The following is a 13,363-nucleotide window of genomic DNA, read 5'->3' on the forward strand; positions in this document are numbered from 1 at the left end:
GGTCGAGTGAGATAGAGGGGAAACAGAGAGGGGGAAGGATTGGTGTGGGGGTGGGGCGGCTGGGAGGAGATACAAGATAGAAGAGCAGTGATATCATCATCATTAATCAATCATGAAAAGCTTCTTCCTGTTTTCCACATTTTAATCCAATTAGTTCTTTACTAAATTAGTGCATGTTTACACACTCGCTCAATGTTTACAACAGACAGACCTCACAGGACTGAGAGTATCATTTACACTTATGTAATATCTCATAAATTATCATACAGACTCGTGTTGCATACTGTCCCTTACTGAGATAAACAAACAGCACTTCAAGCAGTACTTTGCGTTCAGGCATCCTTTTCCCAGAAGTCTGCTGCTACTGTAACTCTAAGGCCAACAACAGCTGGTGAAGTCTTCAGAGCACATGCACGGACATGAAGACATTGTTTATAAGATTAGCTGATCGCACATGTTCTCTATACTTTAAAGGTTGTAGTTTGGGTGGAGAAATGTTAATCAGAAGAGAAAGATCTTCATTTACTGATTCTATATGCAGAAACAAAGAAAATAAACAAACTGATTATGATCACATCAGGATAAACAGACCAGCCAGGAGATGTTTGTCACTTGTTAATGGAGAGGAAAATGAGGTCTGTGTGGTAAAATAAAAGGAGGGAATAGTGGGGAGCGGCAATCTCCACTCATTAAATGATTAAAGGCCGCAGCAGGAGCCTATCAACCCATCAGTGATGTTCATCAATAAGGCTTATGCAACTGATCATATTATCTTAAGGAAAAGTTTGCAAACTGAATTTTCTAACACATTGTGTTGCTCTGTCAGAAGGATTTTGCAGCATGGTAACTTTTCATTTTAAAACGTGTCTTTCCACTGACTTCAGTTGTCAACCTCCATCTCAGCCCCTATTTGTGCTCTGAGTGAGTGACAACAGTTTTACATAAGAGCTGCAATGGTGTATATATAACATTACCAAATAGTGAAAATAAATGGGGTAAATATGTGTGGATGTGGGTGGTTATGTAGCTGTATACATTGCAAAAAAAAACAAAAAAAAAAACAGCATGTGGGATTTGTATAAAAAATAGCATGTATTAAAGGTGCAATACGTAAGATTTTTTGTTTAAAACTACAAAAAATAAAATAAAATAAACAGAATATGAAGAAATAATGTCTCTGTATTGTGTTGCAGAGATTATTACAGTCGGCTGATACGACTACTATTTGCACGGTTAGCTAACGGCAGCTACACTCTTACAATTCTTACATATTGCACCTTTAACCTGTAAATATGATTTGTCATTTGGAGGAAAGTGGATGTTTTAGGGTTACAAAGTTATTGACACTGTGACCGTGTGATCTACTGATCAACTCTTTAGTGCCATGAGCCTATAAACATGAGCAGTGGTGGATATAAATGGCTGAACTATTATTATTATTATTATTGTTGATTATATTTAAGAGAATATTTTTGACAGAAATCAGGTCTAATAACTTGGACGTGTGGTGTTAAAACACTTGTTGCTGAGGAGCATAAAGTTTAATGTGTGTTTTTCTGGGAAGAGGGGGCGGGACGTAGAGAGACAGAGAGATCCTATTGGCTCGTTCAGAGGTGGGCGGGGAAACCAGGGACACTACAAGTACAGCGCGAGCCTCTTTGTAACAAGATTAGTAAGGACGAGGAGATAAACAGCCGACTTATAGAGATACAAGCCAGGACGGACTATACGCTGCTGTTTTCTGTTTTTACAGGTAATGTTGATTTACTTCTTTAACTTTGTAGCCACAGAACTAATTCGCCATACATTAAAGAGTCGCGAGCGGGAAGTAAAGTCAAATGATGTGTAACGACCTCGTGTAATTTACCAGTAGATGACGTACGCGATGGGCTTGATTTCATCATCTTCATCGAAGAAGCGTGACACGATGTCAAACATAGTTTTGGGCCCTTTTGTTGCGTAAAATTAGTTTTTTGTTGTTGTTTTTTTTCTTCACATATGTTGATAAACTGCAGTTAGGCAGATATTTAAAAGGTTTTCTTTTTCTGTTAAACGAATCCTGAAAGGTTTAAGGAACCGGAGCGAACCGGCAAGCTAGCTTAAATAGACTTCCGGTAGTATTAATAAATAAAACCTCGTTATCTTCCAGGTCGAACATTGTGCTTAAAAGTAGTCTTAAAGCCAGACACCTCAGAGGAAAAAAGAGTGATAAATGATCATTTTCATCTTTGCAAGAACATAATTACTATTCTTATTTTCTGATAAAGTGCACAGCTTAATGGAAAAAATGCTTCATGAAGGCAAATAAGTAAATGACGCACCAATATGGTGTGTGGGTAGGGGGGGGATTTACTTAGCAATGGTTAATAATGGTTTATAGCTATTCTTTACACTTCCTCTTAAATAATTGTAACGCTAATTAACAATAGTATCTTTATCTCTTATTGTGAAGGTCGCATTGTTTCCGCTGCTTGTTCACCCAACTCACAAACTGGACATTTGAATGTTTGCTGTAGCAACACGTGTCATGACTACAAATGTCCTCGTCATTAATTTCCCAGCGGGTTTAGTGTTTCCTAACCTCCCTTCCTCATTAGCTTGGCTGGAAATTATTATTACTATTATTGGTCATATGTCTTGTGTGACTTAACATCCAGTAAAACAAGACTGCCCTGACACCAGACTAATAAACTTCATCTACTGCGTCTGTCTCTGTTATCCACCAGAAATTAGATATAACCATGAATAAGGACACGGAGATCGACATGAAGGAAGTGGAGCTCAATGAGGTGGACCCTGAGAAGCAGCCCATGACAGGTGATGGCCCGGCTGCAGGCGGAGAGAAAAATGGCAGCGTCAAGCTGAAGGTCCCTGAGGACGAGATTACATTCACCGGGCTGTCCAAAGAGGAGCTGATGAAGGTTGCTGGCACTCCGGGGTAAGGGTTGCTATAAACCACATTTCAATAAATAAAAGTCTTGCACAGGTGTGGTTGTCTTAACAATCTTCTTCCCTTCCTTTGTGATTAGATGGGTGCGAACCCGTTGGGTGCTTCTCGTGCTGTTTTGGCTGGGTTGGGTAGGCATGCTGGCCGGAGCCATAGTGATCATAGTCCAGGCTCCTCGCTGCAAACCAATTCCTGAGATGAACTGGTGGAACGAAGGACCTCTGTACCAGATCTCTGACCTTGAAGCTTTCTCTGACGGACTGAAAGGTAGAGAACCTTTACCGAATATGTATTTTCAGAGTTAATATACCATGCCTTTATCCCTGTCAGACTTTTAAAGTTAGGGGTGATGCCCTTTCCTACTGATGTCTGCATGTTCTTTAACTTATGGGGTCGTCCTCATTCCCAAAATAAGACTCTGAGATTATCTTTACAAAGTGGCCTGGTTTTGGTGGGGTACCTCTCTCTCGTTCATTAGGGATGAGTCATGTGACCAAGTCTTGGGTTTCTTTATTTCTGCGTGGCCTATTTCAGCTGGCCAGATACCAAACTGCTGACTAGACTAGACAACGCGTGACTCAAGGTCTAAAGGACAGGAAACGCCTGCGAGTCATGCCTTTCATATCTCTCCTACTTTGATTTGAGGAGGTTAAGGTTGAGCAACATAGTACAGTACACATTTTTAGACTTCATTTTCTATGTCAAAATTGATTTAGCTACTTCCTTTCTGGCTTCATAATTTTAAGACTTTGTTTTCCATTTTTCATTTTAATCCTAATTTTGTTCTAAGGTTGTTAAAGTTGCCAACAAGTTTCTGACAGAATTCCAACCACACGTGACTTGGTGGTGTTTGTAGATTTATTTTATACATAGTACACACACACAATGGACCTCCTTGTGCACAGACTTAACATGCTCAGCAGATGGTTTGAAGAGAGTCCCTCACATGCTCCTGCCTTGAGTCAATACTTTGCTAAAAGAGCAGCATTTTTTCCCTCAGCTGTGTCCTAAGCACTGAAAATGTCTCTCCAGTCTTCTGCCCTCTCGCCCTAACCTTCTGAACTTGTCACTGTTCACATATCAACTCTGTCTTTCACCAAGGTGAAAAATCGCTCAACATTTCATCTCTCTCCCTGTCCTTCTATTTGTTTCCAGGTGTTGAAGCAAAGTTGGATGAAATAAACCAGCTGAAGGTGAAAGGCCTGGTTCTCGGCCCTCTTCACAACGTCCAGACCGACAACCCCAACACCCTGTTTCTTGAGGAGATCAACCCGACACAGGGAAAGAAGGAGGACCTGGCTGCTGTGCTGGAGAAGGCCCACAAGAAGGGTAGGTCATTAACTGAAATCAGATATTTAGGTGTAAAAATTAATTCTCTTAGTTCTCATTCTCAGTTAGTAGTAAGAAAGTAGTGTCTAGTGAGGTTTTGTTTTGTGTGTTTGTTTTTTTTTCAACTCTTGTCATTTACTTTTCCTTTTAGGCATTTCTGTGGTGCTTGACCTGACTCCAAACTACCAAGGAAATGCTCCTTGGTTCAGCGGTGACGTTGGTGTTGTGATGGAGAAAGTCACGGTAGGAGACACACCATGTTCATTCAGTAACTCTTGAGTCTATGAATGAGAGCGCAGTGTAGAAAGAATCAGTGTCGTTGTTGTAGCTAAAGTGCTCATGTTGTCTCCCAGGCTGCAGCGGAGCACTGGCTGGCTTTGGGTGTGGATGGCGTCAAGATATCTGCCCTCACTGTTGCCTCCGGCTCTGCTGATTGGTCTAAGCTGCAGGCTGCCGTCCAGGGCAACCGTACAGAGGACTCCAAGAAGAGGTGACTACGACTGCCATTTTCTGACTTTCTTTAGTGCTGCATAAGTAGATGATTACTTAGACAAAACCATTATCTGCAAGACTTTTGGTTAAATTTCACTGTATCCTGCAGATATGGGGAAAGCAAAGTCTACACTAATATGGTAAATGAACAATTGCATATATAAAAAGAGAATCAGGACTTATAAGGCATAGTATTTGGGGAGTCTTCTTTGTAAAGTATTTTTAAAAGCATCAGTGAAATGTCACCTGACTGGGTTGTGTTTCCTGAGGGAAGGTGGAGATTAAAAGCATTCCATTGCTGCGGGGGTTAGGGAGAGACGCATCAACAAGAAAGGCATTCACAAGCCACAGACGCTTTGCACTCTCGAGGCAAAGCGACACCTTGTGGAGAGTTTGAGGAATGACACAAATCTTACCACATTCTCTTTCTCTCAGGTTGCTGATGGGTGCGGTTGAAAATATTTCGGCTGCTGAGGTGTCCCAGCTCGTCAACACCTCTGGTGTAGATCTTGTCCTGTCTGACCTGCTGAGCAGCAAAAATGGAGGTAGGCCGGTGTGCCCCGTTTGTCTCACTGTACTTCGATGTGCATGAAGTGTCTATCTTTAAGTATTTAGCTTATTTCTATTATTTTGAACAGAACACATCCTTTATTTTTCAATTCTACTTCTCCGTATTGGAGGGTTTTCGAACAAAATGTCCATTTTTGTGTGAAAAACCAACCAGTTGGGGCTCAATGTTGCATTACAAGTGATGATTTCTCCCCAATATCTGCAGGTGTGGAGCGCATCAAGGATATGGACACCCTAAACTCTCAGCAGAGAAGTCTGGGCTGGGGTCTCGGTGCCACCCAACTGGACCAGCTGTCTAAACAGGCGACGACTCTGGACCTGATCCGTCTCTACCAGCTCCTGCTGTTCACCATGCCTGGAACCCCGGTGTTTACCTACGGAGACGAGATCGGCCTGCAGGCAGGACTGGTAAATTGGAAAACGGAAGATATTACAAAATGTTTTGATAACATTACAGCTATTACAGAATGTAACATTTGTCTTTTTGTTTCCTTATCAGGGTTCAGAGTCTCCTAAGATGGTTTGGGACATACAGAAGAAACCTGCTGAAGGAACGCCTGTCAATGAGACTGCTGAGGTAAGAGTGTGTCCACAGAGAATGTCAGTGTAGAAAAGGAGTAAATGGTAAAAAGCATTAATTTCCTTTCAGTTTTATAATAATAATTTAAATTCTCATATTTACAGGCTGAGCGGAAGCAGCGTGTTGACATCAGGAAGTGGTTTATATCCGTTAGTGACCTGCGAGGCAAAGAGCGTTCACTGCTCCACGGAGACTACTATCCTCTCTACTCCTCCGCCTCCTCCCTGTCTTTCCTCCGTGTGTGGGATCAGAGCATCAGATACATAACAGCCGTCAACTGGGGAGGAGCAGAAGAAACACTCAAGATTGCACTGGCACCTACAGGCAAGTTTAACAGAAATGCATCAAAATAAATCATAACGTAGCAGTGACCGTAGTTTTTAACATACTGATCTTTGTTCCTGCAGAAGGCGTAGAGCTGCCAGAGACAGCCAAGGTGGAGCTGTCAACTGACGACAACCTGAAAGCAGAGGACTTCGTCAGCTTGGACAAAATCACTCTAAGACCGGGAGGAGCAGTCCTGCTGCAGTTCCCCTATAAAGCTTAAAGATGGCGCCAAACTGTAGGAAAGATGCCTACAGACTAGACTTGGTTTAAAAACAGAGACTGAAGTCAGTCCTCACCTTTTAGGAATAAAATAATAATCGATACAGGACATTTCTTTTTAATACAAGAAATATGAAATATCAGTTTATTTAGTCAGAACACTAATGAATTGGCCAGTACAAACTGAGTTGACTTGTTTTGGTATCTATAATGTTAACACACCTCGAGTTGACTTTTCATTGTCTGTTGGGTGTTCGGAAAAGATGCAGCGACCTCAGTCATGCACTCGTCAATTGATCATTCTGTTCTTTTTTTTTTTTTCATCTTTTTATTGTCGACTATCTGTACATTGTCCAACAATGTGAAAGACATTCCATTCTTCTTTGGGCATTCCTTTAGCAGTTCTTATGTCTTTTTTATTATACATTTTAAGAAATTCTGTTTTTAAAAACAGTTTTATTTTCTGACGTGGGCCTTTTTTTTTTTTTTCTGACTGTGCATGAAAAACGAGTTAACACTGATCATATGTGATGACTCTGAAGTGTCTCTCTAAGAGTGCTCATGAACAGAATTGTTGCAACTGGCATGAAGTCTGTCAAATGAACTGAATTGGAAATGAATAAACAGAAAGTTCTGTACCGACTCCTGTATCTTCGTGTGTGTGTGTGGAACACAAAGTACTGTGTTACTGTTCTTTGTGCAAAGAGGGCATCAGGTCAGACGTTCACTATTTTCAGATTAAATACGTTTTTGTATGTGTCACAGATGTTGACAGGAAATATGTCCTATATTTTATCACCATCCTCAGACGAGTTTGATCTGCTCATTATGCCTGACTCTTAAATGAATGCAGTGCACATACCTACGAGTTTCATTAAATGAGCCATAAACTGACTAAAACACCCTGTTACATGTCACGTTTTCAACATTATATTCAGCAACACTTTAATCTCAGACATTGCAGAGCATTACCTATTATTGATCATCATTATTTTGGCCAAAGTAAAAATTAAATGGCAGTAACGTCAACAGCAGTGTTACATTTTTAAATAAGCAATCAATGAGCTATTTTTCAAGCCACACAGAAGAAGGCTCATGCTGTGAGTCTGCATTTGATTGAAGCTTTGTACTGCAGATTCTGTTTACAAGGTGAACAAATGTGTTTTTAAAATTGATATAAAAGGCAACGATGACCACTAGCTTAACTGATTCATGCAACAAATAATTGGCTTATAGAAGAGAATAGACACATTTGACAGAAGTGTGGTTCAAGTAAGTGGTCCAAAAAGAGACTGGCAGTAAAACACTTCAGTGTGGTTACATGTTAGTCTGTTCCTGGTGAAAGGGAAGAGAGAGATTACTGGGTCGTCCCTGGGTAGGCGGAGAAACCAGAGCAACTACAAATACAGAGCAAGCCTCTTTTTAACGTTTGTACAGACAAATGGATAAACTGAGAAAGACAGGAACAAACCCAGACGGACTATAAACTGCTTTTTACAGGTAATGCTGAATTTACTTATTTTAGACTTACAATTCAAGTGACTAGAAATTTGAAACTTCTTTTGAGTCTCGGTTCACTTTCTCTTTCTCATCATTGCTCATATGTTTGGTTACATATATTCCAGTCCAAAAAACACTTAAACTATATTTAAATAAATGTGCAGTCTTGTGTTGAAAGTAAGGATACATAGTATGGAGGACTGAAACTGCCTAAACCAAAGAAATGTACCTTCACCTCTAAAGAAATCAGATATAATCATGAATAAGGACATGGAGATCGACATGAAGGAAGTGGAGCTCAATGAGGTGGACCTTGAGAAACAGCCGATGACAGACGATGGCCTGGCTGCAGGTGGAGAGAAAAATGGCAATGCCAACCTGATAGTCCCTGAGGACGAGGTTATGTTCACCGGGCTGTCCAAAGAGGAGCTGATGAAGGTTGCTGGCACTCCGGGGTAAGAGCTACTGAGCACGAGCTGCTATAGAGTGTGATGTTTGGCGTAAATCAGTGGTCATCTTAATGTTTCCTTCTCGTCTTTTGTGTTTAGATGGGTGCGAACCCGTTGCGTGCTTCTCGTCCTGTTTTGGCTGGTCTGGGTAGGCATGCTGGCCGGGGCCATAGTGATCATAGTCCAGGCTCCTCGCTGCAAAGCAATCCCTGAGATGAACTGGTGGAACGAAGGACCTCTGTACCAGATCTCTGACCTTGAAGCTTTCTCTGATGGACTGAAAGGTAGAGAACTTTTAGTGATTGCAGGGTTGGTGGTTTGATCCTAACCTCTTCTTGTCTTTGTGTCGAAGTGTCCTTGGGCAAGACACTGAACCCCAAATTGTCCCGATCCAGCCACTGGGGACGCATCGAGGACTCACAAGCCAGGGCATTCATACCTGCCGATCCTAAATGGAGAGTGTTGCATACATTTATCCCTCAGCATTTAATCATACAATCAAATTTCCATTATGAATCTGTCGAGGCCTGGTTTACCAACGAGATGGAAACAGATGATCCACTGAAAGCAGTCAAAAGAAGAAGTAGAAGTCTTGTGACAAGGTTTTCCTAGTTCCGCATGGACTATGTCAGCCACAACAACATGACTCGAGGGCAGAAAAAACCTACGAGTCATGACTTTCATATCTCTCCTACTCAGATTTGTGGTTAAGGTTGAGCAACCCAGTGCAGTACAACCTTTTAAAAGATCACCTTAGATCTTCATAATTGATCAAGTGAGTTGCAATTATATCAGCATTCACTTTTCAATTTGAATTCTAACCATCTAAGTTATTTTAAGTGGCAGGAAGGAGGGACAGATTGTACTTCTGTGCTCAAAGAAAGTCACAAGAAAGCAATCGGGTTTCCAACAGGCCTTGGAAACCTGTGTGACTTGTCAGAGGTTGCAGGGAGTCCTTCACATGTTCCTGACTTGAGGCCCTACCTCGCTAAAAGAGTAGCATTTTTTCCTGGGCTAACCTCTTGTCCTAACCTTCTGACCCTGCTACTGTTCACACATCAACGCTCTGTCCCTCCAGGTGTTGAAGCGAAGTTGGATGAAATAAACAAGCTGAAGGTGAAAGGCCTGGTTCTCGGCCCACTTCACAACGTCCAGACCGACAACCCAAGCGCCCTGTTTCTTGAGGAGATCAACCCGACACAGGGAAAGAAGGAGGACCTGGCTGCTGTGCTGGAGAAGGCCCACAAGAAGGGTAGGTCATTAACTGAAATCAGATATTTAGGTGTAAAAATTAAAACGAGCAACAATGTTGGGATCATTCTCAGTTAGTAGTAAGAAAGTAGTGTCTAGCGAGGTTTTGTTTTGTGTTGTTTTGTTTTTTTTAACTCTTGTCATTTCCTTTTCCTTTTAGGCATTTCTGTGGTGCTTGACCTGACTCCAAACTACCAAGGAAATGCTCTTTGGTTCAGCAGTGACGTTGGTGTTGTGGTGGAGAAAGTCACGGTAGGATACACACCATGTTCATTCAGTAACTCTTGAGTGTATGAATGAGAGCGCAGTGTAGAAAGAATCTATGTCGTTGTTGTAGCTAAAGTGCTCATGTTGTCTCCCAGGCTGCAGCGGAGCACTGGCTGGCTTTGGGTGTGGATGGCGTCAAGATATCTGCCCTCACTGACTGTTGGTCTAAGCTGCAGGCTGCCGTCCAGGGCAACCGTACAGAGGACTCCAAGAAGAGGTGACTATGACTGCCATTTTCTGACTTTCTTTAGTGCTGCATAAGTAGACGATTACTTAGACAAATCCATTATCTGCAAAACTTTTGGTTAAATTTTACTGTATCCTGCAGATATGGGGAAAGCAAAGTCTACACTAATATGGTAAATGAACAATTGCATATATAAAAAGAGAATCAGGACTTATAAGGCATAGTATTTGAGGAGTCTTCTTTGTAAAGTATTTTTAAAAGCATCAGTGAAATGTCACCTGACTGGGTTGTGTTTCCTGAGGGAAGGTGGACATTAAAAGCATTCCATTGCTGCGGGGGTTAGGGAGAGACCATCAACAAGAAAGGCATTCACAAGCCACAGACGCTTTGCACTCTCAAGGCAAAGCGACACCTTGTGGAGAGTTTGAGGAATGACACAAATCTTACCACATTCTCTTTCTCTCAGGTTGCTGATGGGTGCGGTTGAAAATATTTCGGCTGCTGAGTTGTCCCAGCTCGTCAACACCTCTGGTGTAGATCTTGTCCTGTCTGACCTGCTGAGCAGCAAAAATGGAGGTAGGCTGGTGTGCCCCGTTTGTCTCACTGTACTTGGATGTGCATGAAGTGTCTATCTTTAAGTATTTAGCTTATTTCTATTATTTTGAACAGAACACATCCTTTATTTTTCAATTCTACTTCTCCGTATTGGAGGGTTTTCGAACAAAATGTCCATTTTTGTGTGAAAAACCAACCAGTTGGGGCTCAATGTTGCATTACAAGTGATGATTTCTCCCCAATATCTGCAGGTGTGGAGCGCATCAAGGATATGGACACCCTAAACTCTCAGCAGAGAAGTCTGGGCTGGGGTCTCGGTGCCACCCAACAGGACCAGCTGTCTAAACAGGCGACGACTCTGGACCTGATCCGTCTCTACCAGCTCCTGCTGTTCACCATGCCTGGAACCCCGGTGTTTACCTACGGAGACGAGATCGGCCTGCAGGCAGGACTGGTAAATTGGAAAACGGAAGATATTACAAAATGTTTTGATAACATTACAGCTATTACAGAATGTAACATTTGTCTTTTTGTTTCCTTATCAGGGTTCAGAGTCTCCTAAGATGGTTTGGGACATACAGAAGAAACCTGCTGAAAGAACGCCTGTCAATGAGACTGCTGAGGTAAGAGTGTGTCCACAGAGAATGTCAGTGTAGAAAAGGAGTAAATGGTAAAAAGCATTAATTTCCTTTCAGTTTTATAATAATAATTTAAATTCTCATATTTACAGGCTGAGCGGAAGCAGCGTGTTGACATCAGGAAGTGGTTTATATCCCTGAGTGACCTGCGAGGCAAAGAGCGTTCACTGCTCCACGGAGACTACTATCCTCTCTACTCCTCCGCCTCCTCCCTGTCTTTCCTCCGTGTGTGGGATCAGACCAACAGATACATAACAGCCGTCAACTGGGGAGGAGCAGAAGAAACACTCAAGATCACACTGGCACCTACAGGCAAGCTCAACAGAAATGCATCAAAATAAATCATAACGTAGCAGTGACAGTAGTTTTTAACATACTGATCTTTGTTCCTGCAGAAGGAGTAGAGCTGCCAGAGACAGCCAAGGTGGAGCTGTCAACTGACGACAACCTGAAAGCAGAGGACTTCGTCAGCTTGGACAAAATCACTCTAAGACCGGGAGGAGCAGTCCTGCTGCAGTTCCCCTATAAAGCTTAAAGATGGCGCCAAACTGTAGGAAAGATGCCTACAGACTAGACTTGAAGTCAGTCCTCACCTTTAGGAATAAAATAATAATCGATACAGGACATTTCTTTTTAATACAAGAAATATGAGAAATCAGTTTATTTAGTCAAAATGTAAATGAATTTGGTGAAAGAAAGTTGAATTATTTTAGTTTATATAATGTTAAAACACATTTTTTCTATTAAAGTTGACTTTTATTGGGGTTTTGATGTTAGGGAAAGATGCAGTGAAATCAGACATGCACTCACTATTGATCATTTTGTTCTTTTTTCATCTTTTAATTGTCGACTATCTTTACTTTGTCCAAAAATATGACATTCTTCTTCTTATGTTTGTTTGTTTTTATCATATATTTTTACAAAATTCTGTTTTCATGAGGATTTTTTTCTCACTGAAACGTTTATCACAAGTTACCATGAACATGTGTGATGACTCTGGAGGGTTTTAAGAGTGCTAGTGAACAAAATTGTTGCGACTGGCTTGAGGCTTTCAAATGAACTGAATTGTAAATCTATAAACAGAAAGTTCTGTACCGACTCCTGCGTTCTCCTCATGTTCTGGTGTATGTGTAACAAAACTCTTATATAAGCGAGTGCTGTGTTTAAGCGTGTTCTTTGTGCTGGAGATAGCATCAGATGAGACGTTCACTATTTTCAGAAAGTACAGGTGTGTAAGTGTGTCACAGATGTTGACAAAGGAAGCACGCCTCTATATTTTATCACCATCCTCAGATGGTTTTATCGGCTCATTATACTTGTTCATTGTGCATGAACTATAGCTACGGGTTTCACGAAATGGGTCATACACTGACTGCTTTATAAAAAGAGCTGTCATAAACCCCTGTAGTATGTCACGTTTTACAATTGGCAGAGAAAATTTGTTTATTCTGTAACACTAAGAAACATTTACTGTATACTTTTACTACTTTATACAGATAACTTGTATACCTGTAAAAATACTTATGATAAAATAACAAACAAATGTTGAGTTTCCTACCAGTGCACGTTTCACGGTGGTCTCTGAAACTCTTCTCCTAAATCGTGATTTTTGTGAACGACGTGAACTTCCTGCGAGATGAATCAGCACAGACGAAATCAGGTAGATGAATTCGAGCGACATTAATACTTCCTCTGTAGATACTGTACTTCCCACACTTGCTTTTTTACACACAAATAATTCATCTTGTGAGCAAATGAACTGATTCCACTGGGGCCCATTTTTCTTGAGGAAAATAGCATAGGTGTGATTGAAAACCTTCCATTTTCTCTTTTAATTATCTGAACGAAGATAGAGTCATGCTCATACAGTCGACCTAGTGGGCTTTGCATATTATATACTTATGATAAAAGAGATTGTTTTGTTGTCCACATTTTCTCATAAGTTTTGACATGTTCAGTTAGAACGGTACAGATGGGGAGCAAAATAGGGAAGAAGAAGAAATCTGTTACTGTAAACGTTAAGGTTAACAGGATTTCACAGTTGCACTTAGC

General features: G+C 41.2%; 2 protein-coding genes across 3 annotated transcripts; both read left to right on the forward strand.

Moving 5' to 3' along the window:
- The first annotated feature begins 1,622 nt into the window (after nucleotides 1-1,622).
- Nucleotides 1,623-7,106, forward strand: slc3a2a (solute carrier family 3 member 2a). Its single transcript, XM_073475026.1, has 11 exons — nucleotides 1,623-1,753; nucleotides 2,727-2,938; nucleotides 3,030-3,214; nucleotides 4,103-4,276; nucleotides 4,428-4,519; nucleotides 4,630-4,766; nucleotides 5,204-5,313; nucleotides 5,544-5,746; nucleotides 5,838-5,915; nucleotides 6,023-6,242; nucleotides 6,326-7,106. Exons 2-11 carry the CDS (start codon nucleotides 2,742-2,744, stop codon nucleotides 6,463-6,465), a joined length of 1,536 nt encoding a protein of 511 aa, XP_073331127.1. The 5' UTR covers nucleotides 1,623-1,753; nucleotides 2,727-2,741; the 3' UTR covers nucleotides 6,466-7,106.
- An 811-nt stretch (nucleotides 7,107-7,917) lies between these two features.
- On the forward strand, nucleotides 7,918-12,465 carry LOC141003136 (amino acid transporter heavy chain SLC3A2-like). 2 transcript variants are annotated; one of them, XM_073474411.1, is made up of 11 exons: nucleotides 7,918-7,964; nucleotides 8,208-8,419; nucleotides 8,513-8,697; nucleotides 9,492-9,665; nucleotides 9,825-9,916; nucleotides 10,027-10,148; nucleotides 10,585-10,694; nucleotides 10,925-11,127; nucleotides 11,219-11,296; nucleotides 11,404-11,623; nucleotides 11,707-12,465. In XM_073474411.1, the coding sequence occupies exons 2-11, from the start codon at nucleotides 8,223-8,225 to the stop codon at nucleotides 11,844-11,846; spliced, it is 1,521 nt and encodes a 506-aa protein (XP_073330512.1). In that variant the 5' UTR covers nucleotides 7,918-7,964; nucleotides 8,208-8,222; the 3' UTR covers nucleotides 11,847-12,465. The 2 variants fall into 2 exon arrangements, with proteins under 2 accessions (XP_073330512.1, XP_073330513.1); XM_073474412.1 differs by lacking the exon at nucleotides 7,918-7,964 and having other exon boundaries at nucleotides 8,200-8,419.
- Nucleotides 12,466-13,363: the final 898 nt, after the last annotated feature.

The sequence above is a fragment of the Pagrus major genome, chromosome 10, assembly GCF_040436345.1.
Source record: "Pagrus major chromosome 10, Pma_NU_1.0".
NCBI lineage: Eukaryota > Metazoa > Chordata > Actinopteri > Spariformes > Sparidae > Pagrus > Pagrus major.